The sequence below is a fragment of the Microtus pennsylvanicus genome, chromosome 16 (assembly GCF_037038515.1).
Source record: "Microtus pennsylvanicus isolate mMicPen1 chromosome 16, mMicPen1.hap1, whole genome shotgun sequence".
Classification (NCBI taxonomy): domain Eukaryota; kingdom Metazoa; phylum Chordata; class Mammalia; order Rodentia; family Cricetidae; genus Microtus; species Microtus pennsylvanicus.
The window spans coordinates 44410813-44438776 of NC_134594.1; the positions used below are offsets into that span (position 1 = coordinate 44410813).

Sequence of the window (27964 nt, forward strand, 5' to 3'; positions counted from 1 at the left end):
GATTCTGTCTGACTGTGTAGATACCATGTTGATGCTTCCATTATTAAAGTAATCATGCTTCAATAAGCTTTCTGATTTGCACATGTCACTGATGACCAATTATTTTATACATACCACACATTTACATACCACATGTAGGCATTTTATGTGTAGCCATATGCTTGTTATTTAAACTGTATACAAGGGAGATTATTGAAAATGGAAAGAGTCCATATCTATTATTCTTTCTTTGATTTATTTGTAGACAAAATATTGTATGTGACAGCCAGAGCCTTTTGCTCTTTGGGTCTTAAGTTTAAAATTGATTCCTCACACAAAGCTTCTCAGGACATATAATTTATGATTTTGCTTGCCATCTGTTTCATAGCTGTCTCTTCCTTCCCAAAGTGTGGGCTTTTTATTTTCTTTCCTCATGGTAATGTGAGTGTAGGCAGAAATCTGTCCTTGATTTGCCTTCATAGTCCCTACTTGAGATTCCACACAATATAAAAAATTCCACTAGTCAGGTAAATGAATGAAAACATTGAGGAGATTCAGAAGAACACTACAGTAACACACCATGTTTCTGAGTAAACACATTAAATATTGAAAATGCATTCATCAGTCTGTGTGCTCATTATCCCTTGAACTGAACACTATCCCCTCCAATATGTTCTAAGCATCTTCGTTTCCTTAATGCAAACCTTAATTGTCGCTGTGTGCGCTCCGGGATATTCTTTCTCTTCCAGTGTCGACCACCTTTCTATAAATTTAGATACCAGGGAGTCGTCATAGTCCACGATCTGAAATCCAGACACATTTGCACCTCCGAACTGAATTTTCAGCAGGTCTCCATCAGTAAATCCCTAGATATAAAACACATTGTGTTATCCCTCTGCAAGTTACCCTCTCCTGTGTCTCTACACAGTGTCTCTTTACAGGTTCAACACACACAAGGAAGATAAAATGCCTATGTAACAGGTTCCGCATACTTAACAGTCAATGCTTCTCACCACACCTCATTCATATTGACATCATGGTGGGTCCCTAATCGATATGTTTACTGACTGATTATCTCATGCAAAGCTCACAGAAATATTCACAAAGAGGTATTCTGTTTTACTGAGACAGCCGCCATGTGTCTGGTAAGGAATGGTCTCCATCAATGAGTTTATTGTGGAGTACAGCCATGTATTTCCATATGGAAAATATCAATCAAACTTTCCTCAGTTAAACCGATCAATTCACTCACCTGATAAAAATATCTTTAAAATGAGGAGGAAGAAGCAAACACCCAATCATTGTTCTTAGTTATTTAACAGAAATGCAATTTCACATTAAACTTGCAACAGATTGAATGCAATAATTGAATTTGATCCAATAGTTACAGCTCTGGAGAGAAGTTTCGGTGATTAAGGGTGTTAAGCTCTTGGACCCAGGTTCCCTCCCAATAGCCACACTGGGTGGGTCATGTCATCTAGCAACTTCACTGATGCCCCCTTCTGACAAGTACAGGTATTGCACTAATGAGCACAAACCCACACCCACATGTTACACTGCTCATGAGTCCAAATCGTGGGCTATGATGAATTCAACTGAATTTTCTTTTTATTTTTAAATCAAAGAAATAGAAACAAGATTTAGATGTGGCTGGTATAAATGCATTCACATTTTAAATGTATTCATTCCACCATACACAATAATTAAATAGATCCCGAATTAAGCGTGTATCTTTTATTTGCTATTAGTATTAAAAATACAAATTATTATATTTTGTATTTGGTCAAAGAGTGATTACTTCATGTCAGCCCACAATTGTGTTCCAATGGAATGGTGTTAAATGAACCCTGGGTTTCTAGGGTCCACGTGAGGCTCATCTTTTTGCTGAGCTTTAAGGCCTGTGGGCAGGGGGCGGGGCCACTGACCTTTTCCCCTTAGATTTGTTTCTCTTGTGCCACTTAGAAACTTCCAGTCTTCTCTGCAACTGGGTGCAGCGTGTGTGTGTGTGTGTGTGTGTGTGTGTGTGTGTGTGTGTGTCTAAATTCTGGGGGCAAAGTGATTTGTGACTGGAGGGAGGGCTCGGAGTTCTGTGCGAAGACTTTTGCTTTCTGTTAGTTGTCCAGTTTTATCTGCATAGTTTTCTGAAAATCATATGAAATAAAGTTTGTACTTGGTGGTTCCCTTTGTTGGGGGGTGTGTGGAGAGGGTACTTGGGTGTCCGTTTATTCCTTTCAAAGGAATTTGAGTCAAGGCTGTTGTACTGAATACTCTCCTTGATGCACCTAGGTGTCCTGGGACCCATCTGAGATGTTTAGCTGATGCTTGGTCCATAAGAGTTCCCCTGTTCTAGACATAACTTCTGTTGGCAAAATTTCCCTGAGAAAACAGAAGCTGTTCCATTACAGTCTTAGCTCAGTGACAAATGTGTTTGGGTTCTGGGTTCAAAAATCTCTCTGTCTTCTCTTATTTTGGAAGGGAATAGTGTAGTTTTCTGTAACACAGAGCCCCAGGGTATCAGATTGAACCCAAATATCAATGGAGGCCCATTCTTTCCTATACTTTATTCCTGTGTGTTCTATTGCTCTCTCACAGGTTGTTGCTAGCATCCCATTCTCAGTAATGTGAGCATAGAGCCCATGCCAGGCTCTGCCTCTAGGGATGGAGGAGGAAGAGTGGACAGCGAGAACAGGAGCTACCTGACTGCTTTCCCTGTCATGTTTTATATTCCTCTCTTTGCCCTGCCTCATGCCTCATCTTTTCAGATAAAGCTTCAGCTTCTTGTCTTCCTAACATTTTTTGTTCTCATTTTTTTCCATTGGGTTTCATATAATTTTAATCACTTGTTGTCATTTTGCTGTGATTATGCAACACTTTCAACGGAAATCTTTGGTAAGGTTTGATGCTGCCCTAAATAAGAATCTGCATTTTCCAAATCATTCTTATTTTACTCCTCTGCAAAGATTCTATTTATAAAAAAAGAGGAGAAACATGAGGAGGAGAGAGATGAAAAGCAAGAAGAGGAGGTGGAGTAGGAAATGGAAGAGGGGAAGACAGAAACAGGATGGGAGCAGAGAGATCAACATCTGACAACTCAGTTGGCAACAAACCACCAAATAAAAAGCGTCATATTGCTCAGGGAGATGTATGCACAAGGCTTAAATCAAGTGACTCACTAATAATCATTAAAATCTGAGCTGTTAGTACACCTTTAACACCTCTAGCATCGTGAAACCTAAACTTCCTAAATGATTATCCATAAGTTAAATCCATGCGAATAGCAGAGATAAGAACAGGGGCACAAGATCTTAGGACCAAGTCTCATGGTATTATGAGCCAGTTGTTCATTCAAATCCTGCAACAATTTAATCGTAGACTGAATCTGAAGGACCAAGACCACTATTAGCAATTCTTAAATGAATTAATCCATATGTGAGGGTTTTAAAGAATCTTTTACAGTCATCTCCTCTGACATGCATAAGTCAGAGAAAAAGCGTTAGCTTTCTGTTGAGAACTTGGAAGATGAAAATCCTTCAACAGCAGGAGGCACTTTTCAGGTTTTAATGTCTAAATTCTCAGACCTAGCGTCAGAATCGAGACTTCTGCACTAACTGAACTGCCAGAGGTTTGTGAGGAGAGGACTCGAGGCTTTGGGAAAAGGAGAGCAGAGCCGCATTCAGCATCAGCGTGAATATAAGGATCCCAAACAGAGCCATGACAGGAGCCTGGACTTGCTCACTTAGACAGCCCTTCCTTTGTCATGGCGTTACACATCAAGCTCTCAAATTGATGAGACACCTTCTGTCATTATTTCTCAATGTTCCCACAGAATCTTCTCCATCTGGACATTTACAAAGATCGCAGCTTTCACTGTGACTCTGTGCTGCTCACCAAATGGCACAATTCACACAGGGGACTTAGTGTGCAGGCTGTTCTGGGCCTGGAACGCAGCTCAGCAGAATCACTGCAGAACCTCGTTTCCTGTTAACCCTTGTGTCTACAACAGTCTTTTCCAACCTCCTTGGTACACACTAAGAGAAGAGTCCAGAGCATGGTCATAGCAGCTAGGAATCACACCACTGGAAGAGAGATTTCACCTTGAACAGCCAACTTTTTCAAGACTCAGGCCACTCACTGATACTGACATGACTTTTTTTCAATGAAAACACTATTTCTTGCAAGTTTTGTTCTGTTTCTGTGTCTCTCTGTCATACCAGGGATGTTTTCTGAGGTACAAGCTGATAGATACTCCATGAATCCCAAATGAAGCTTGTATTTCCATAAGCATGAAGCCTTTGTGTGGTCCTATCTATCACATAATCTTGAACATGCTTGTATTTGCCACCTCTTTCCCATTCGCTCACCATGGTTTTCTGAGTTTGCACATAATGTGGTGCAGAGATCTTTTCCAACAAACTGGGTCATAGCTACTCAAAGACCATGAGGAAAAAGCAAAGACTATTTTGTTACACTTTTAAAGTCAATTTTGGAAATAAAAACAAATGTCCGATAATCTAAATTGATTGGCTATACTATAGAAAGAAAAACCACAAAGAAATATAATGAGCCAATCTGCTTTCCAATGTGTACTGAATTGGCAAGAATCCTAATGACAACATGGGAAACTCTTAAGTACTCAGTTTCCATTTCATTGTGATACTTATACAATATGTAGAAAATCATAAATAAAATACTTTCAAGACATTGATGTTACGTGTTCTACAATATATAATTGATAATTTTATTGACATTATATTATCATATGTCTAAGCTTAATTTCCTTATAAATGTAGATCAATTTAAAATATTATATACTAATAATGAAAGTGAGAATGCACACAATAAGTTTATAAAACACGACAGAAAAAATGGATAATTAAAGAGTTAAACTATATTTTTTTAGATGCTTCCTTTAGTACAAAATTTTCAAGATAATTTTTGAGCAAATATTGTTGTAAAGATGCTTTTATCACATCTAAAAACTAGAACTAATATAAGTTGTAGATTGGGAAGCAAACCTAAAGCAACAAAATAAAATAATTTCTCATCTATAAAAGAATAATTATACTATATATCAAAAATTCATTATGAATGATGATCATTCCAAACTAACACATTCAATTATAAAGATTATGTAAGTGTGCTAGGGAGATATCTCTGTACTACAAGCACTCATTAATTCTTCACAGACCAGGGTGAAGTTCCCAACACTCACATGGTGGCTCCTACCTACTGTAGCTCCAGTACTAGGAGGTCCTATGCCCTCATCTGCAATCTACAGGTACTGCATGCACATGGCGCACAGACACACATGCAGACAGGCACTCATTTCCATAAAATGCAGATAAGTAAATCTTAATAAAAGCTTAGTAGGTAGTAAAATAATGCCAGTTAATTCACCTACCAGATTTGCAATGATATAATGGTATCCTTTAACATGTTTTCCGATGGTAATAACCTAGAAAAGAGAAACACACACATTTAATATGTATGAAGAACAACTTACAAAATTACTAATGGGATGATCTGATCAGCAAAAGATGGAGTTTGGGGTTTTATGTTCCACTAGTCATGTTTAGTAAAACATTTTTATATTAAATAAAGAGAATGCTTCTCAGGAAAAGGTAATAATTCATTTTAGTACTTAGTAAACATTATCTATTAAAATATCAACTACTAAATCAAAATAACTCCCATTTTTTCAATAATGAAAATATACCTATATTTTTGTGGGGAATATAGATTCAAATATGTTTAATCCATAACAAGTCATTTCTATCATTGTATATCCTTGGCTTCCCAATAAACAAGCACCTAAAATAAACATCTGAAATGCCATAGCTATACATCTATATACAATAGGCATTAATTGCATTTATAGAATGTCAAGGGGCACTAGCAATCAATTATAATGTTATTCTTGATACACTTATATCTTAGTTCAAATGAACATTACTTTCAGCTTTAGGCAACCACATAGGCAAGAAGCTAATTTCTCCTTATAAATCTGAGTAAAGCAAGATAAACTTACTTCTTGAGATAAGCGATTACTCTAGGAATGGTCATAGCATCTTTGGACAGTATTGAGTCATATTTCCTCTCACTGATCTATATTACTGAATAGGTGAAGGTGAATGACCTTTGTGTAGTACAGTACAGAGATGCACCTGGTGATAAACCCACTCTTAAGTGAAAATAGGTGAAAAATGCATTTAATTCTCTTAACCCACAAGCCTTCATAGCTCCCAAGCCAAAGTTCAGTGAGTATGACTTACTTTCTTTTATGATTGGAATATATGGGGGGAGGCTGATCTTTGCCCACTGCCTATCATTCCCAAGAGCATACTGCATTTGGTACCACAGGTGAGAAATGTTCAAATGAACAACTTCTGCTAAATTCATATACTTTCTAATGGATCATAAAATTAAACTCCTTAGGATGAGCCATGAATGTCTATGGTCATAATAGAAAATAAATAAAACATAATAAAAAACTGTTTTGCATAATAGTATACTTCTTTAAAGCCCTCAGGACGTTCTGTCTCCTCACTTGGAAAATTCTCCACTTAGCCACATGAATGTACTATTAACATACATGTTGTAACCAATCTCAACCTAGTGGTCACCTCCTTGCTGAAGACTTCCACAACAGCCCAGCACCTAAGACGTTGTCAGGTGATTGTATCGACACATTCGGTCCAAGAGCAAGGACAGAATTTCCAGAAAATGTTTTACAGAATACCATGCCGAAATTGTGTAGCAGCTGTTTGAAAGGGATTTAGGGTTTCTGTAGGCTTCTGATACATTTCTACATCACACAGCTAAATTGCCTTTTCCGAGAAATCAAATCCTCCACGTTGAAGTCAGAAGCTTGAAGAAAAGATGTCCTTTTTAAGAGAAAAATATTCTAATTCTTCTCAGCTTAATCAACAAGCATTGTGTTCATAAATATCTTAAGAACATCTGTTGATTTTGCCTATTGAGCAAGCTATCATGAGAATGTCCCTGTTTTCCATCTGAGCATTAAAATGAACACTCCAAATAATAGAAGTTGTCCCTACTTCTGTTTACTAAGAAAAAGAAGAGATGAAATTCTCTAGGTTATAGTCTTTATAGATGTTAGTGCTGGCCATAGGCACCGTTATAATTTTGCTTTACAATAGGAATTAGTATTATACAACAGAAAATTTATGCTAGTTCCTAAGTGTTTTGATAGCAGAACATGTTTTTAAATCTGAGCATAGTCAGAAACAACTGTCTTCAGGGTTTTATCAAATAAGGTTAAAATAGTCCTAATCTAATGCAGGCTAATTCTGATGCTAATTTCCAGATGCCAGGATGATAAAGTGTTCATCCCACCACCATTCTCTTGCAAATACTAGTTGAGTGACTTAATAATAGAGTTCTCTTTTTCATAGGTTGTGCCCTATGGACACCTTGTACCTGGTGGATTCTGCTCCGTGAAGGACATCCTAACCTAATCTAAACTGTTGCTTTCTGTCATTCTCCCTGAGAATAATTTGTTCTTTTCAGCCATGGTCCATGTTATGATGACATCACTACAGCATTGACTTTCTTTGATGAGACTTGCCATGTTTTATTTAATGATGCTTCTTTAGTTATACTGTTTCTGCTGCAAAGAAAGCATTAAAGACTTGGAAAATTTGTATAAAAATAAGAGACTAAAAAATAGCCAAATACTACCTTTTGCATTTAATTTTTATAAACCATTCCTCTCAAAAGATGGGTAGATCCTCATCCATCCATTACAGATTACTTACGTAATTTAGATATGATATGATCCACCCATACCCCATGCGTTAAAGGCTTGGTCCTCAGTTTGGTGCTATTCCAAGGTGGTCCAAGCTTTATGACACAGAATATAGGAATTTAGGACATTAGAGGAGTACCCTTGAGGGGTAGAGATACCCCGATCTCTTCCCATCTCTCCATTGCTTCCCAGCTACACTGAGGTGAGCAGTTTCCCCCAACATGTACAGCTGTCATTAGATGTCTTTCTCCTAGCTGGGAAATTACAGGCAGCTGGCTGTGCACGAGACCTCCTAATACAATGAGTCCAGACAAACATCTCTGCTTTATACTTTGGTTTACCGTTTTACTTGTTGTAGTAGCAGAAAGTTGAGTAACACAGCTTTACATGCTGTAGCTTTTCGTGCTGTATCTATATTAATCTTCTTCCCCTATAAAGAAGCTCATGAGACTCAAATCACAGCCTTTCTTATCATTCTTTGCATCCCTCATGTAGATAATAAATGCTGACGTAGTGATTTGCCATCCATTTGTGCACTCGTTTAGTGTATTAATAGAGGTATTTATTTATCACATATAAATGTAAAACGATGCTTTCTAGGTGACCTACTCCATGTTGACTTACACAACTATGATTAAAAACTTTGCTTCAGATGTTACTTTTATTAGTCCCAGTCTGCTGTGCAATTTTCCTATTCACGTTTTTGAAAGACACAGTTTTATAAAGGCTTTCGTCCTATTAGGAAGAAGCAGGAATATTTAAATGTTTAAACCAGACCAGCGAATATTAAAATTCAGCTTTAATGAAAACCTACTATGATGTTCAAATGGGATTTTGATGTGTGCATCTCAGCAAGAGGCCTACAGAAACAGCAATCCTAAGTTCATCGCCTGAGACCAAAATCAAGATTTTTAAGTTGAAATTGTTCTCCTGCCTTGCATACAAATGAGTCTCTTACAGGTCACATTACATTGATTTAGTTATTTAATTCTTTATTAAGAACTCCATTTTTATTTCTTAAGGCCTATATTATATTATCAATTAAGGTTTCTAAACCCTCGTTTTTTAGAATTATTGTCCTGGTTACATTAGTGGATTTCAGTTTTTATCTCAATAGTTAGAAAGAGCATAAATGTATATACAGCTGTGTATTTTCTTTCCAATCTTACATACTTTTGAGGAAGAAGCAGCTTCAGTCTCTCTCTCTGCCTCTCTGTCCCTCTCTCCCTCCCTCCCTCCCTCCCTCCGTCCCTCTCTCTCTCTCTCTCTCTCTCTCTCTCTCTCTCTCTCTCTCTCTCTCTCTCTCCCACATATACATACACACACTAGCCAGGACTAGTGAAGCATGCCTTACTAAGCAAATCATGAAGCATACTTGGTCAGTTTCTCTGCCTTAAAGCACTGAGGATTTGGTTTCTTACTTTGTTACCACTTCATGGTTGTCTTATCATGAAAGGTCTTATCTAAAGGAAGTCAGTAAGATAAGAGCAGACAAAAGCATTCGCATGTCTGATATAATTATTCTGTCTAACACCCAAATGAATACTGTTGACTTCCTAAGTCATGCACGTGATCTGATTGTATTTCCTTCCTTCATATTTTAATTTTGTAGATTAAAACTTAAGTGGACCCAAATTTTCCGATATGCATACAGCATCAAAACATGCTTCTTACAACAAATGCCTCCTCTTTCTTACGCTGTAGTAGACTGTGGTGGTGTGAAGAAGAATAGCACCCATTAAGAGCCATGTATTTGAATATCTAGTTACCAGGGAGTGGAACTATTTGATAGGAATATAAGTAGAAGGTGTGGCCTTGTTGGAGGAAATGTGTCACTGGGGGTGGACTTTGAGGTTCCAAAAGCCCATGCCCAACCCTACCTCCCTCTCTGTACCTGCACATAAAGACGCAGTTCTCCAGGATCATGTCTGCCATACCTGCTACCATGCATGATGGTAATGGACAAAGCTTATGAAAGTGTAAGCAGTTCCCTAATTAAATGCATTCTATTGTTGACATGCCATAGAGTCTCTTCATAGCAATAGTGACTAAGACACATAGGTATAAAATAGCATATGCTTTCTACATGGTATTGAAATAACCATGTATAAACTCCAAACAAATTTACCATTGCCTTAGGACATCATACTTGTTTTGACCTAATTTAATCAGAATTAAGTCTAAAGTTTTCAACTCAGAAAAGCATGTAGGTTCAGCACAAAGCTTATGTAAAATATGAAAGCTTGGTATTATACATTGAAGCTATTAAATGATAGAGCCAATCTGTTAGCATTATTGACAGCCATCTGCCATTGCTTACTGAAGCTAGGGATAATTCAATTGATGATGTTTGCTGCATTGTCCATGAACTATAAACTGAAAACTGCAGTACAAGCATCTTGCAGAATGACCCTTGCCAATGCTGATGTTGCAGGCATGGTCTATCTTTGGCAGAAAACAGAGAGGAACAAACCTGGTCCACAATGTCATTCACTTTATCCCTTTCGCAGTCAAGGATTACACGCCGTTCTTTTTTTAACTCCAGGTCTTGAAAGAGCGATCGGTAGGTCTCATCTTTCTTGTCGTTATTAATGTTCCCCACATTGATAGCAGTCACCTGCCACTTCTTCTCCGCAGCAGAGTCCAGCACAGCTTGCAGTGTTGATAAACCTGGGAAGACAATGGGTAAGGAAGACCGATGAAGAAACTAGAGGATCTCAGAGCCGGAGTGAGAAATGGCCAGATTCACGCCCTTGAGTTTAATATGTTTGTTTGGTGATAGGGAGGCTGATTCTGACAGAAGCTATGATTTTTATCAGTTTCTGCTTATGTTTGTGCCAGGCTAAAAAAAAAAAAAAAGCAAAAACATACTGTCAAAGGAAATTCGGATCACATTCTTTGTAACTCTGAGATGTGTTTCTTGTAAAATGCTGACATGCAAGATCTTCAGTATCTCCAAATTAATTAAAATAAAAAAAAATTCCCAAGCATATCCCACTTTATAGAAGGTAAAATGGTTTTAGCTGTAAGTGATGGTCTGCCATTTTGTTCTAGTAATCCTGATGGAGTTTGTTTAATACACGTTCACAGAGACTCCCTAAGCAGCTGAATATCACAGCCAGTGATGGCTAAGAGACATCTTAGCCTTTGCTGTCTCCAGCTGGTAGCAGAGCAAGGGCTTTTTTCCTTCTTTTTCAGCCTTCTGTTATGTTTTTATTGTTGGAACTGATCTCATAGATATTAAATCATTTATCTATTAACCAGATGGTGGCAGCTATTTCTTTGGTATGGATTTATCTCATTTCCTAAATATAGGACTATTTTTCTAATTGTTCATAACTTTTGTTATGGTGTGGTATTACTTCAACAAGTGGCCAGTGTGGTATTTAATTATACAATAACTGCAGCATGTTTAAAACTTTAAGATCAACAACCAGAGTCAATTGTTTCTTGAAGAGCTAAATCTATGGTTTAGTACTACAAAAAGTAGCAGATGCTCTTGCCTTCTGTATTCTTTCTGCTGTCTTTTGGAAGAAAAGTTCATCACATAGAAGAATAGCTTCATGGAACGCGATCTCAAGGCCCCATAGAGAATTCACTCTATATATCATTGTCATACCAGAATGATCTGATCTGTACACTTCAAAATATACCCGGATCTGTTTTTATCTATATGGTGTGTGATTCACCTGATGTGAGCAGATCTGTTTATAACCTAAGTTCAAATAGCAAATTTACAATGGCCAGGAAGGGAACAGCTATCTGTTTTGTCCACCAATATCTCAAGCTATAAAATGTCATTGACAATCCTATGGATTTAATGTTAGTCATAAGCTGGCAAAATAATTTAGGGTATTTTTTTTGATATTGGCAAACAAACAAATTTCCCAAAGAGGGTATATGCCAACTGGTGAAGCTGCCATTTGTAGCTTTTTCAATAAAGATGAGGAAAATGCAGCATCAGTCAAAATCATAATGGAAATAGACTCAAGTACCTAGTGTTAATTTGGATTAAACCCATGAAATCATAATTAAAATAAGTAGTAAGAATATTTGTTTGCTTTAAATAAGTTAGACCCAATCAACTGTATTGAAAATATAAACTAGCAAGAACCGTGGGATTGCAGAAGCATTTCCTTGCTTTTCCTGTGTGGAATCTACTCAAGGTGGGGATAAAATCAAGTTTCTTTTTCTTTTAGCCATCATCCAATACACGTGACCAAGCATCAGTTCAGAATCAATGTTGTGTGACATCCACTGAAGTTAGGGAGTCAAGGCAATGACTGTCAGCTATTCTGTACCACCCATGACACAGTTGTATATGCAGAACTGAATCTTATCACACTATCAATTTACAGAGACTATATGAACATATTGAGCCCCAAGATGTTCAGATCATCAAAGTCCAGAATAGGAAGCAGATTCCATAGTAACAACTCTAACAAAAATATATCAAGCAACCATGATATATAGAGCTCATCTTTACCCTGCAAAGTAAAGAAATGTAACAATGTAAACAAACAATGGTGTTAATGGATCTTCGCTAAGCGTGACAGTGATATAGATAGATAGATAGATAGATAGATAGATAGATAGATAGATAGATAGATGATAGATAGATGATAGAGAGATAGATAGATAGGCTATATATAAAATAAGAGAATTGCATATTTTTAAAGTGTTATGTACTCTCAAATAAAAACCTGATGATGACTAGTATTTGTTTATAAAGAATTTCAGAGAGGCAACGAAATGCCAGATAAAACAAAAATAAAATCTTTATGTAATAGTCATTGTGAGAGAAGCTAAAAGTTCCTGACAACCTGGGTGTGGTGCCATACTCTGGAATCTTAGGTCTGTTAAGGATGAAACAGTAAAACCACGAACGTTAGAACTAGTCTCCAAACAAAGGCTTGGCCATTTTACTGATATAGATTATAATAAAGACTAAAAGTAATTTGTTAATAGATAGTACATAAGAGTGTGAAATCAGAGCAGTCTGGGAAAGACTAACCAAAGCAATCCCTGGTCTGCTGTTACAACAGAAGGTAGAGATAAACATGCATTTCTCAAAGGGTGACAAAGATCTCCCTCTACTTACACAATCTTCAGTGATAAAATCTTAGAATCCACCGCTAAGCACCTGTGAGGGCTGTTTACTCTGGGCAAATCCAATCCCCCAAGTTGTAACTCAAGTAAGAACCTTGTCTGCTTCTCATCACCAATAAGGGCAGAGCACATAAGAAGGGGCCCCTCAGCAATCCAACAATCACCAGCTGTTTGAAGACACGTTTTGTAACTACTCCATTGTTTTTTCTATCTTTCCAGACATGGGCTTCCAGTCACTTTAAAACAGGACTACAAATAAGGGCCATGCTCTCTCTGTTTTCTCATAGAGTAATCCCCGGGAGCCACTTTAACTCTATGTAATAAGATATTTTATTGCATTTTATTAAATAATGAAATTTTCGCACCAAAAACTTCAAGCACTAATATATTTGGCATTGTCTGGTCTTTGACAGATAATATAAGAAAATTTACATATAAATTCACTTATAAATGTCTAAGTTGATTTCACCGTGATAAATGTAAGCCTCAAATTTATTGGCAGTTTACCATGTCACAGAATATAGGGATGATATATAAAATAAAAGATAATGGATTTTTTTAACACCTAACTTCCAAACTCATTTATTCTGTGTCACAAGTAACGTGCACTCAACATAGATTCTACATTATTAAAATTCTTAGCATTAATGTTTTGGACGCTGGGTAACCTGACACAAAATACTTCTTTTTAAAAGCTCAACTTCTCAAGTCGTGCTCTATCAGCTCTGGTACAGTTGACTGTGCATGACTTCACATCACTCACTCACAAGCTGAGGGTTGATCTCACCCCAGTGTGGAAGAGACTGTTGCCTCTTGCTCAGGAATGCTCTCTCTCAACATTATTTTGCAGGGGTAGCCACAGACTCTCTCAAGACCCGCTACTCAATTTCCTCCCTCCTCACAGCTGACAGTCCTGAAAGACTCTACTGACGGATTTCCTCACAGTTCATACAAGATTTTTAAAGTCGGGAGACAGACTCACTGCCTGCTTTGCAAAGGGGGGAGGGCGGGCAATGCGGAGGGGGCGGGCAATAGAAGGGGGGCAGGGGTGGGCAATGCTTTTTAAATTACAGACCAATAAAATTACGTGTTCTAGCTCTGAAGGTGTAACTAAAGTCTTCTCCCACAGCCCACGTCCACACTGCTGTGCTCTTGGCCCTACAATGGAATTAGGAGAAAAAGCAAGCTGAGCTTCTCCCCTTCTCATATGAAATGGCACAGAGATTTCTTCACCAGAGCATGAATCCCTTCATTGAGATAGAAATGTGCGTGGGAATCAGAAGCTCTCCATAAACACTGATTCACGGAGAGCCCTCAGTGAGCATGATTCACGCAGCCCAGATAGGTAATCCCCTGCAGCGTGCCATCTTGCTTACTTCTTACTTCTGAATAATTAACAGGAAGAAAGGTGTTGAGATAAACACCTTTGTAAAATCGGAAGAAAAATTAAAAAAAGCAACTATCCCTTTTCATCATTTTAAATAGAACCTTAAAGCATTCCAATTATATTATGAGTCCCAAATTAAGTTCCCAGTTGCTATTTAGTTCTTAAACATTTGGATTTAGAAAGAAATAGCTAGTTCAACATTGTTAGGAAGAGGCTTCGCATGCATGACCTAATTGCAAAAATTCAGAAATGACTAGCAGTAATGTTAATTTCATTTAGACCCACTATCCTTAATAGTGAAAGAAAAATTCAGGAAAAAAAATAGCTTTAAATATCTTTCATTTGCTTATGAAAAGCTGAAATTTAAAATGATATCTGCTGAAGGGCATATTCCATTCAGAACTGTCTTCATTCTTAAAATTGTTATATTTTGCATAAAAATTCACTACCTCACTCATTCCAGGCAATGTAATTAATACGCATGCTCACCAAGTCATGGCACTGTGCCTAGACTAGATTATAATAACATGCATTTGCCTCATCAGCTTTCTCAAGACATCAGGGGGAAAATTGTAGTTTGGAAGCATTTTAGTTCTGTGTTAGATGATTTCTTTGACCTGGAGTCAAAGGGATAAACAGCCTTAGTTCAATATTAAAAACCAAGACATAAATATAGAAATGAGTCCTTGATTCCGTTTTTACTTACTGTACAGAGAAATATATTATCTTCCTTCATTGACATTGAACCAAAATCACATGTCATTGCACTCAAATTCAAATATATTGCACCTGTATCCAAAGACCAAAATTATGAGACCTTATGGGCTGACAGAGCTGGCCCATTCCCCTAGTTAAAAGTGTTATCATTCTCCATCTTACCACTCCCAATGCACTGATAGCACAAGAATTTTAGGAAGGGCACGAAGTCCTCAAGGAGTATCAGACTGCTGCCAAGTAGCTGGGTAAATAGACGACACCAGCAATTCTGAAATGTCAGCGGGAATGGGAGACACAGCATCTGATTTCCTGTCACCAGGAAACTGAGATTGGTGGAAGATAATTCCGTACGACGTTCGCAGCACCCAAGGCTTCCCATGTGTCTGCCAGGATGTAACCTCGGCATTTGGATGGAGTTTGAGAAACAAGGTTAAATGAATTACAGTATTAGTTAAGGGCAGCCTGATAAAGCGAAGTATGTCTAAGTCTCTTTAATCTGGTTTACAATTCTGGGGAGAATATTGTTGGGGAGAGAATTTCTGTCTAGTTCTCATGCTATTCAATGGCACTTTTTTATTTGCTGGACATCTTAATGTAACACTGTAATATAACATAATATAACATCATAATGTAGCACTCCACAAATCCATGTCATCAAGGAGGTAGAGAGGCCATATTGAATGATTCTCCAATGATGTCAGTAGATAGAGAATATTATAGAATTCTTTAAAAAGCCTGGTTAATAAGAATAAAGTAGCACAGGTAGGCCCTCCACAGCAGGTAACACGATAGTGAGCAGGGAGCCCATGAAAGCTATAGGGTAATAGTAAAGACAGCAGCTCACAGAACGAATGTATGGATAATTTTAACATTATGCAATGCCATAAATTAAGTAACTAATAAGATAAAAGTAGTCAGCAATAATGCCATTTCCATTAGCCAAATAAAACATAAGATAAAGGCCAAGGCCATTTCTGTGTTTGAGAGTCTTACATATTTATCTCTGAAAACAGTTGAAAATGGAAGGCTGTGTAACACTTAACACATTAAAACATCGGCAGCTACTTGATAATATCTCAAAAGTGTGCCCAGAAGGTCACTCTGGGTTTAATGTATAATTACTTAATATTATGACACTAATGTTCTTTGGCCAACAGATGCACTTGACTGGATTCAATTTGTATAATTTAATAATTGGAGATTATCTCATCCTTCCAATTTTATTTAATATTTGGAAAGCATTAATAAAATTGTTGTAAAATGCCCCAGGTTCTCTTTGCAAGTACATAAGTCTGTCTGTTCTTTTATTTCTGAATATCTCTCTTCTAGTCTTTGTGTTTCTCTTCCTTCCTCTGTTTATGTCAGATGTTGCTGTTGTCTATTTGAATGTTTTTGAGGTTCACCTTTTTTCATTGAAAATATATTCTTCTCTCATACAATACATCCTCTTTTTACTCCTCCCAGATCCCCACACCTTCCTCTCGTCCCCAGATCTACTCCCCCTCCATGTCCTCTTCAGAAAAGAGAGACAAAAGCTGAACAGGGCAAAACAAGATACAGTAGGCAAGACAAAAGCCCTCATATGGAGGCTGGACAAGGTAATAAGAGGAAAAGAGTCCCAAGAGCAGGCAAAAGAGTCAGAAACACACCTGCTCTTGCTCATTTTTAATTAATGGGAATAAGAGAAGGAAGGCAAGGGTGAGGTATACTTCTAAACCTGTCATGCTGGCATTTCCTTACAAAGCAATGTCTTATTCCCCTTCCTAGAGTGTATAACAATTTAAAATTCATACAGTCATTGATCTGGCCTCTGGCCTCATCTACATGTAAGATTTGTTCATCTTCTGCCCCTTCAACTTAGCAAGCATGATTGCCTTCTAATATCAGATTAATTTTAAGAGGCCCAGACATTTAACTCATTCAGTGAATATCAACTCTGTGTCTAGCATTACCTGTAGCTCTGCATGTCTAGTTATGAACCTCACAGCCAGGGTGAGGAGTGCTTCTGGGTAGAGTTTTCCTGCAGCTAACAGTAAAGCCATAAGTAACAAGCAGACCTTATTCTGGGTGACTGAATCTGTCCTTGGAATGCAGTAGGAGCTAATAAATAGTTCTTGAGTGATATATCAAATACAGTATTAATTATAAATTGTTTTACATCCTAGGAAGGGGAATAAAACATTGCTTTGTAAGAAAATGCCAGTATAACAGATGTCGTCAGGAAACTGTATATCAAAGCAGACATCAAGAGCCTCTATAAATCTGAGCTATATGCAGACACTTGGGGTGAAAATGGTTTGGCCCAAGTCAGAATGTGAAGGAAGGTCAATCAGATTTAGGATTTAGATTTAGTGAATGAGCAAGTCTGGAAAACTCACTGGAGAACTGGGCAGGACCCATGTATTATAAAGCCTGAAAGCCAGTCTGAGAATTCCAATGTTATCCTGACTGTAATATGAAGAAGCCATTGAGATTGATGCTGCCAAAGGAAACACATTTAAAATAATTCTGATTGCTTTGTTGAAAATGAATCCCATAGAAAGCAGTGTGGCAAAAAAAAGAAAAGAAAGCAGTGTGGCATTAAGGACGTGAGGTGTTGAATGTGTGGTAGTACATTAACCTGGGGGCTTAGGTCCAGAAAAGAAGCGACCAAATATGAAATACACACATAGATGGAAATAGCATCACTATGAAGTAAGTGTGAGAAATGCAATTAAAATATGCCAAACTTCCAGAAGAGTTCCAGGGATGCTAAGTCCTAAAAAAGTGGTCAGAGGTCAACAGGGAAGCCTAAATACCAATAAGCTCGGTTTTGTAAATCATTTTTATCACATACACAGGAAACCCATATTAAAGTCACCCTGATCTTTGAAATCCACATTTACCATCATGACTCTGCCTGTACTTTACATGCATGATGTAGATATCAATTCTTCCTTCTCAAAACAGGAGATGAAGCTGTTGACACAGATAATATTATGAGTACTGACTGGATTTTACACAGAGGCCAGTCATGCCTTGGTTCAAGGGGACAGGACTGAAGCCAGACGCCTAGCTTGAGCAGGCCTGCCTCAGCCAAGCCTGAGTGATAGAAGGAGAATGGACTGACACTGGCTCCCTCCTTTCAGCACAAGGTGCTCCAATTTGGTCAAAGCAGGCGGATCTCTGTGAGTTCGAGACCAGCCTGGTCTACAAGAGCTAGTTCCAGGACAGGCTCCAAAACCACAGAGAAACCCTGTCTCGAAAAACAAAAACAAACAGACAAAAATAAAAACAACAAAAAAAAGGGGGCTTCTGAATTTCTCTTGAAACTTTATTCCAAGAAGTGAGCTGCAAAAGGAAGCACTGTGGAGCCTAGCTATGTCTCTATAAAGCGTTTTACCCTCTTGCCTTTGCTTACAGATGACCTCCAAAGACACATCAACATCCCCCAAAGTATTTTATACAGTATGAGGTGTGCACAGACTCATGTATGCTCATCACAGACATGATGAATATTAAGAAGACCTTGACTCCTAAACTCCTAAAGCAGCCCTTCTAATACGGTAAAGAATACAGAAAGAATTCCCCATCTCCAAGTTGGCGCACTGATAGAACACATAAACAATCCTGTGGAATTACATAAGGCAGTTGGCGTTGGCTGCCACAGGCCTGTGCCGGACTATTCTACATACGGGTAGATCATGACCTCACGAGCATCCTGCAACTTCTCTGAAGTTCAGAGACCTTATTTTAAAAGAAGGCTACTTTCCACCTGATGAATCTTTTGCATTGAACAAGATTTAGTAACTATACAATACTATAACACTTTCTATTTATATGCTTGTATGGATTCCCTTTAAGCCACTTCTCTGATGAGGAACATAGCCATTCTGGAGTCTTTGTTGCTCACATGGCTCACATATGCTAGGATTGAATACTAACTCATTAGATTGTCACAGGCTACCCCTTTCAACTGTGCTCTGAATCTCCTCTGCTTGATTATGTGCCTGTGTCTGTTGTTGCTGTTGTCTTGTTCTGTTTTTGTATTGGGATTTTTGTTTAATTTGTTTTTTTTTTTGTTTTGTTTAACTTTAAGCATGTAAATATACTAAAATTGCATGGTTTAATTACATAAAAATGAAACCAAGAAATTCTTAGGCATTTATTTACTTTTAGAGCGCCCCATAGCCATACCAAAGGCCAGTGCTGTGCTGGACCCATTAGCAAGGGACTCCTGTTACCTACCCCTGTCGCTGTCGTAGAGGTACGCAAACTTGTCCCACTGATAGTACTCGATCAAGCTAAGAAGGGCTCCTTTGAGGTCAGGTCGCATCTGGATGACAAACGGATGCGTGCCATCTGTCGGGAAGCTCGGAGTGATGAAGGACACGTGGAGCGTCCCACAGAAGGACGTTATGGTGTTTACGGACTTCTTGTCGTAAAATCCAAAGATGGCATAGACGCCTCTTGAGAACTGGGAGCAGACTGGAAATGAGAAGCACAGAAAAGGTGAGTTATTTAATCACCATGTAATCATATGAATATTCCTGAAATGCGGTATTCATGAAAAGTACAAGATCGTTACCAGATCAAAAGAAATAGTAAGTTAATACTAATGATTCATCAAAATTTATAGAAACATTTATTTAGCATTCAATTAGATAAATCTAAAAAAAACTATAAAGGATAAAAAGCAGGAAATAAGGCTACATGAAAATGCATGGATTATTTGACAAGCTTCACGTGGGTAAACGTATCTTAGGACAATTTTTTTAAATGCATAATTCATTGAGGTTTAAAATATTATTTTAATTAAAATGTAATTGAATTCTCTTTCCCCTTCCCGTTTCTCCTTTCAACCCCTCCTATGTCCCCCTTTTCCACTTTTTTTCAAATTTATGAGCTCAGTTGGTAAAATGCAGGCCACACAAGCATCTAACAGTGTGAGCCATGGAAACCTCATTAAAAAGCCAGCCATAGTACCATGCATGAGAAACACCATCACTGGAGACAGGAACAACCCTGGGATTCACTTATCAAATGGCCTACTCTAACCAGTAAGCCCCAGATTCAATGAGAGGCCCCATGTAATAATAAAGAAGACTGCTACCACAAGGAACCTCCCAAATATGACATCTGCCTTCTTCGTGCACATACACACATGAGCACACTCACTGGCTCACACAGATGTGCCGACACACACACATACAAAGAAATTTAAGCTGATGGTGCTTTATATCACAAGATTAGTGTTTCCATAATGCCAATGTTAAGAAATCTCTGTGAGAAGAAGAAAATACCATGTTTGTCTCAGATATACAGAGGTCTGTCACCAGAGAGACATATGCTCATCTCTGTCACTCTGTCAATTAGCAGTTAAATACAGCTAATAAAATTAAATAAATTTCCTAATTTTACTTTAACAGTTGGCTTAACCTACTCACTTGTTCCTCTGTCTGGCAGTTCTTTGGTGAAATCAATATACTCAAATGTGCTACTAAGTTTCTCTCCATTCCATCCACCCTACTTCACTAATAGGAAATTCTTACATTATGCATATCATGTGTCTGTTAGGTTTTATATTAACTCATTTCTTTCTCATGATAACTCTTGAATAGGATCTTTTTTTATCCCCAAAATAATGACATTACCACTTTGAGTAAATAGCTTGTAGCCAGTAAGAGATGCGTTCAAACCCAAGCAGTCTGCATTCACAATCTGCATTCATATCTATTATACAATACTTTTTGAAAGCACAATTAATGGACTATCTACACAAATGTTATTGCTTTTGTACTCCTGGTCCCTCCCATTAATATTTTGTCACTATAATTGGAATGCTCTTTTGAAACACCAATATGACTGTCCCTTTCTGATAAGTAATAGCAACTCGGCTCAGGATTTCAGTGCTCTATAGAAATAAACTGTAGCAGCCCTCAGTCACCAGCCCACGGGATCAGATGCTTTTGATGGATGCATAGCTGGTATTTGCTGAATGACCCTGAACCTATCAGCATCTTCCACATGAATTACTTCCAATACTATCTTACTTCACTGAATCTCTTTCACAAAGATGAGTGGAAATAGATTTGTTTCACAAACAAGAGCCTTGTTAAAGTAGATGTAGATTCTAATAAGCAAATCTAGATGATCTGTAACTAATAGCCAACATTTCAATTATTAAGAGATGTTAATACATCAGAAAATAAACAACAATGGTTTTTCATATATTTCATGTAACTACAAGATGAAATTGTGTTATTTTATTTGTCCTCCTCTGGGTAAGGAAAGTAGCCTTTAATATATTTGATGACTGAGTTGGTTTATCATATAGATGAAAAAGACCTTTGGCTGTTAAGTCTTCCAGGCAAACTCGGCAATGATCTCTTAATCTGTACATGGATAAATGCGTACTGACACGGGTATTTTAAATTTAAATTGGTTATAATTCTTGTTAAATCTTAGGTTGATGAAGTATGACATCTGAAAAGGGAGGGTTGCTGTAAAATTCTCCCTGGATCTACTTTATTTGATTTCCATGGAAAGGTTGGCATGACGTCCAGACACTGGGGTTTTCATGCAATATGATTTATTGATGGGATTTCCTCTCTTGAGCACAATAGTTTTCATGATGGAGAGAGCAGCATCACCGGAATGCTCAAAAAGAAAGCCGCTGTTTGAATACAGAATCTCAGTAAAGAGCCACGCATTTCATTTTTCACAGATCTGAACTGTGTAGTCAAGAGACTTCTTTGTTACGTAAGCAGCTGGAAGCACTTCCTTTGTCTCAATAAGAAAAGCAAACTGTATAAACTTTATAAGAAATTTTATCTCTTTTAAGTCAGAAACCATACATTCTCTAGGAACTTCTGCCAATTCTTCAGTGAATACTGCTTTACAACATGACCTTGGTCACCCTCAAACCTATCACCTTATGGTTCACAAATTATAATGACTTTCTTTTTTCCTACTTTATTTTTGGGGTATTTCTTTCTTAATATCCTATTTCTACACATGCCACTTGATCAATATTTCTCAGTCATGTTCATTATCTCCAGATACAGTAAGAGTGACATTGAAATCTCTGAGCAAGCACTTTAAGTGAAGTACTATTTCCAAGTTCACAATAACAGTCTGAGAATGGGAGCTGAATCTTAGGTTACATGAGTGCCTCATGTCCACACATCCAAGACCTTCTGCAATCTTCTACTGTTGTTCCCCATTACAGGCTTGTATTTGACTTTGTATTATTTTCACCAAGTGCCTTGTAGGTCTTTGATAAGAAAGTTCTGCTTTCATTTTTTTTTTTTACATAGATGTCAAGCAGCAGAGGGAGATGAAGAAGGAACTGGTACAAGCTGTCACTCCCAAGAACATGCCCAAGGGACCTACTGCCTCCATTTAGGCACTAGCTTACAGTTTCTCTCACTTTCCTAAAAATCCTCACAAACTGGGGTGTAAGATTTTAACATTAGCAAGATGTGTAGGGGTCATTTCTTAGTCACATTTTATCATTTTGCTCTGGCTTCCTAAGGCTTCTACCTACCTCATAATGCAGAATGAATTGCCTGTCTCTGAGAGTCAGCATCATCTTAGCCATTAATGAACTGATTTAAAGTCTTTTCTGAGATACAAGCCAAATTCTTACCCATGACCCTCTAAACCATACCAAAATAAGGGTGTGCACTTGAAGATAAGAAATTTCAAAATAAAAATCCCATTTCCAAAATAAAGTAAAAAGGAGTAACAAGGAAGGCAGAGATGGGGGACGAAAGAAGAAGATAAAAATATATCAGGGGAAACACTAAGATTTTCAGCACTGTGCAAAACGTAAGACATCCAAGATGCAGGGTATCATAATGAGAAGGTCAACGGGCTTGAGTTGCTCCATTGCTATCACTTTGCCAACTTGCCTTTCACACTGAAGCCTTCATAGGATGCCTGCTTCATGCATGAAGGTTTCCCCAAACTATCATTATGTGAATAACATCAAGGACTGCTTCCCTCTTAAGCACTGGTCACCTTTCTTTGGACAGTGTACATAGGAGCCTGTGACTGCTTAGGTTTCTGAATGTAATGAAATACTTCCCCCAGCAAGCCTGTGTCTAACTGGAGGATGACAGAGCATATTAAGCAAGTTTACCTTTTATGAACTTGTCAACTCTGGGTTTGATGTGGTCTTATTTATTCTTAGTCGTCTTCCTGGCATCCTTTCTTTTTCCCAGTTTAAAGTAATTAACTTATTTTGAATGGTGCTATTCTTGCTAACAAGTACATCTTACTCGGCCTCAAATTTTTTCCTTTCCTGGCCTTTACAAGACTTTCTGCCATACTCTTTGTTCATAATTATCACTATAAACCTGGATAAAAGATTTTCTGACAATGCCACAGCCAAGATGTCGACTATTTTAAACATTCTTTTACCAGCTAAACACAGCGACCCAGGGGGTCTCATGAAATGGACAATAGGTAGAGAAATTCATTGCCATAACAAAACATAAATATCTTTGATTAATATTATCAGTAAGGTCTTTATTTCTATCTGCATCTTCATGAGTTAATTCTTCATAACCTGCATTCTTGACTTCTAAGTTCATATTGGAATAACTCAGTCAGCTTTACTTATAGCACTGTTGGCTTTTAATAACATAGATCTCTACACTTTCCTAAATCCTTCCTATATTCTCGTTCCCAAATTTTAACAATTGCACTGTAAGGTTTACTAATAGCAGTGAACGCATCCTTAGGACTGAGTTTCTGTGTTAGTGGGAATGAGTGATAAACTTTTCATTCTTGTGCCACTGTATGACATAATAAATTTAATAAAATAAGGACTTCTTTTAATTTTTGGTTTCAGTGCTTTCATCACCCACAATCCTCTGCTCTTGTCATTCTGCATCTTTGGTCATGTGTACTGCACTGCTGCTACGTGTACTACGGTTCTGTAGCACCTGTACTACGTGTAATATGATATTACCTGTAGCTTCTGCCCTACCAGTGAGGGCCCTGGAGATTGAAACACTGGGATAAAACCAGACTCTCTGAACATAGCGGACAATGAGGACTACTGAGAACTCAAGAACAATGGCAATGGGTTTCTGATCCTACTGCACGCACTGGCTTTGTGGGAGCCTAGGCAGTTTGGATGCTCAACTTACTAGACCTGGATGGAGGTGGGGGTTCCTTGGACTTCCCACAGGACAGGGAACCCTGATTGCTTTTCGGGCTGAGGGGAGACTTAATTGGGGGAGGGGGAGGGAAATGGGAGGCGGTGGCGGGGAAGAGACAGAAATCTTTAATAAATAAATAAATTTAAAAAAAAATAAAATAAAATAGCTATAAACACACACATACACACAGAGACAGAGACATGGGCCATCCTTGAAACAAGAATGCCCCCTTTATTGTGTTCAAGGGAAGGTAATATAGTGCTCTGGCCAAGCCCCAGCTCTTGAGATCTTTCAGCTGCAGCCACCAGAAATCACTCCCTTGTATCGTGCTCAGAGCAGCTGCTAACTCAGGAAAACAAGTTGTTTTGCTCAGAGAAGCTGCAAGCAAGTTGTTTACAGAAAATTCAGGGTCTAGGGGTCCACAGCCCCCAACAGTCATGCATAGAAACATATGCCAGAGGAGTCTTGTAGCAGACAGGAAGCAAAAAGACAGAAACAGAAGCTGGCTGCTAACCTCCTTTGGCTTACCCATAATTACCAACTTAAACATCACATCATATAAATTCCTACTATTTCTCCAAATAATTCTACCAGTATGGGAAGGGAACATTCAACTTATGAACTTGCAAGAACATTTCCTATTGGAATGATAACCATTATGGGTGGGTAGAGAAACCTATTGACACATTAAACACTAAAACCGAGAGAGGTATTCTGAATTAATTAGAAATGTGCTTGGTTATTTCATTTTCATCTCCACTTTAATCTCCAATGATTCTTCCAAAGGGTGAAGTTTTCACCCTGCCCTACATCTTCTAATGTAAGAAAGTTTAGAAATACCTAGATAATCCAGAATAGTGTGCGATTAACTCTTGGGGAAAATGTGAAAAAATAACAAGCTTTCTAAAACGATGTAGACAATATTAGAATTTCCAAACAGTCATCCTAGAAATGGAAGACAGAGAAAAACAACACAAGAGTTTCAGCTCTAGCCTCATGGTCTGTACAATTACAATTTTACACATTATTGTAAGTTTCCAAATGATTAGATTGATGACCATAAGAAGGTCACATATGAGTAAGGGTTTAAAAATGATTGCAAAGGAGTCAATGAAGACACTCTCTTTTTGAGTTCTACCTGAGTTAAATATTTAATAACAACATTGAAAAACTCAGCAAAGTAAAATCCATCCTTAAGACATTTTAGGTCAAATCACAGAAGTCCTAATCTCCCGAGTGTAAGGAACTTGCTGATTGCTTCCCTTTTTGTCACGAGAACAGATGATATAAGCCAGCAACAATGCTGATGGTGCATGCAACACTTCTATCCTCTTGGGTCACTCTGCTTGCTGGTGCTGCTAATGTGGCATTCACGACACGGTCTGGAAGACTTCACACGACTGTTAGTAGAAGAATAAAGAGCTGTATATGATTGAGATTTTTTTTTTACATTTATAGATTGATATGCACCTTTATGAAATGGTGTGAACTTCTTCATAAGCAGGGAGGCAACAGCCCCTTTGCAGCTCAGCTTGTATCTGGTGATGGCTCCATCAAGAAGGACCACTGCCCTTATACTCCACAAGAGACTTTCACCTCTCATGGTGCTTGAACAGATTTTACCGTTGAAGTTTTCCTATCGCTGGTTACAATGATATTCTACTCAAGAGTCCAATCATATCTTGCTCATATCTACTGAGTATCTCTGACCTTGTCTAAATGTGTGATTTGGGATTATTTTCATTACAACTAATAGTTTTCTGTGCTAATTCCTTCTCTACACTACTGCCTGCAAACCATACCACCTTAGTATTTTGTCTCTGCTTTTAATTACCGTCTACTGACTTGTTCTTCTACCACTCAAGCTAAAAATAATGCACCACAGACTCGACTAACGCTTGTTTTCTTCAGTTTGACTCTGCGTCTTACAGGTTTCCTCCTTGTCATTGCAATTTTAACTTTTAGGCACATGCTCCTGGGATTTTGTTGTTTTATTTTCTGTTATTTTATAACAGGATCTCACCCTCTAGTTAAGGCGGGCTGGGATCTAATTGTGTAAATGATTGTGAACCTGCAGTGATCTTAACCTTCTATGAACTAGATTCGGTATGTGCCTAATCACTCCAGGATGACACACATGTTTCTAAGACTTCACCATCATCACTCTTGTCCCCCACAACTATTTTACCTACGTGGAAAATTAAAAATTCCAATGTCTTGGAGAAAATGAAAATAAAAAGAGGAATGAGGAAAAGAGAAAAGAAAAGGAAGGAAGAAAATTTGCAGAAGTTTAGCCTGGGAAACTCCATCTTCCTATAGGTTGCTCTTCTGTGACAGCATGGGAATTAATGACGTTACTTAGATTTAGAATTCCAGAAAATTTCCTTTATGGTCCTTCGTTGTTCTGTTCACAACACCCCTCTCCACCTATTTTATTCTACTCCATCCACTCCACAGTGAACATATGTTGTTTAGAACCTGTTAGGCTGCATTCTAATGTCGAACAAGCATGAACTTGACAAGTAAGTATCTATTTAGCTGAGGTTTGCTGAGCAGGGTTTCCTAGACATTTCTTGCATCTCTGCCTTTCTTTTCTTTCTCTTTGATTATGATGTTTGTCTCTCTCTTCTCTCAGTGTCTTCTTTTTCCCTACAGATCTGCCTAAAACACACTATTTAAAAGGCAATCTCTGCTGATTTGTCTTTCAATTCTTTTTGTCCTTTTTACATCCTATTTCTTAGGAATCTCATCCTTATTACCAAGGACCTCCCCATCTTTTCATGTAAATGTTTTCTAGAGGTCCATCACCCCAGTTGTTTATTTGTATACACCTCTTTAGGAAACCAGAAAATATGCAGGATAACTATCACATACCCTACTGTTGTTAATATATATAATATATATGCTTATATTATAGTTATTTTTGTTCCAATAATTTATCCTTAAAACTATTGTGACAAAATGTCAAGAGTATGCTTCCCATAATAAAAAAGAAAAATATATTAAACAGCTGTCTTACAGTGTCTAAAAACACATAATTACCCTTGATAGCATAAAGATACAGAGACGTTATTCAGTATCCAAGGATGTGCTGGCAATAATTGTGGGTCCAGAAGCTGAAAAGTTTAACAATGACAGCAATTTGAATCTGGATCTGGAGTTTTGCTTGGTGAGTCAGGTTGCCTTTCTCTGCCTTAGCATGAGGATAGCAATATTATCGACATCAACATAAGATAGGAAGGCATTAGCAGACACACAAAGCAACCCTCTCAGCAGTGTCGGCTGCTAATCAGCCACATGGAATCCTCTATGTCTTTCCACCTTGTTCTCCATATTCTAATTAATGCTAACACTAGCCATCTATCAATGATGCGCCAAAAGCGTGCTCATATTTTCCTTTAGCTTGTAATTTATCACTTTCACAAAACAGTGTTCATATATTGAAAATGAAACCCACTCTTCTAAGGCCAAAAGAGATAAGGATCTTCCCACTTTGATCACTTGGATACAAGCGTTTGGCAAGTCCTGTCCATTTGCCCCCTCTAATCCGTGTTCCTCAGCTTTGCAGACAGTGCCTAACAGAGTCTCGTAAGCACTTAGTCACTAAATTCCCCCAATAACGTCTCAAACCACCTCCCCTGTAATACATCTCTTTCCTATCACAGCACAAATCACCCTTACTTAGAAGCCACCTATGTGCTCCAATTGCTGAGTAAATAGCAGACAGCGTCACTCAAGTTCTACCGGTTTTGTGAGGTCTGAGTCTCCTGTGTTTACCATGTGTGATTCTGAAGGCATTTCCATGGCTGTGGGTTAGCCAGTATTATCACTGATTAGCTTTCTCTTTAAATA

At 37.9% G+C, this 27964-nt stretch overlaps 1 protein-coding gene across 6 annotated transcripts in view; it reads right to left on the reverse strand.

The window, feature by feature from the left end:
- Positions 1 to 27964, reverse strand: part of Gria2 (glutamate ionotropic receptor AMPA type subunit 2) — a 116051-nt gene that overhangs the window by 37809 nt on the left and 50278 nt on the right. For all 6 annotated transcript variants that reach the window (XM_075950701.1, XM_075950704.1, XM_075950702.1 and 3 more), the window contains exons 3-6: positions 19188 to 19427; positions 10221 to 10417; positions 5381 to 5434; positions 684 to 845 (exon numbers count right to left, since the gene is read on the reverse strand). In XM_075950701.1, coding sequence (XP_075806816.1) covers positions 684 to 845; positions 5381 to 5434; positions 10221 to 10417; positions 19188 to 19427 — 653 coding nt within the window. The remainder of the gene's footprint in view (positions 1 to 683; positions 846 to 5380; positions 5435 to 10220; positions 10418 to 19187; positions 19428 to 27964) is intronic.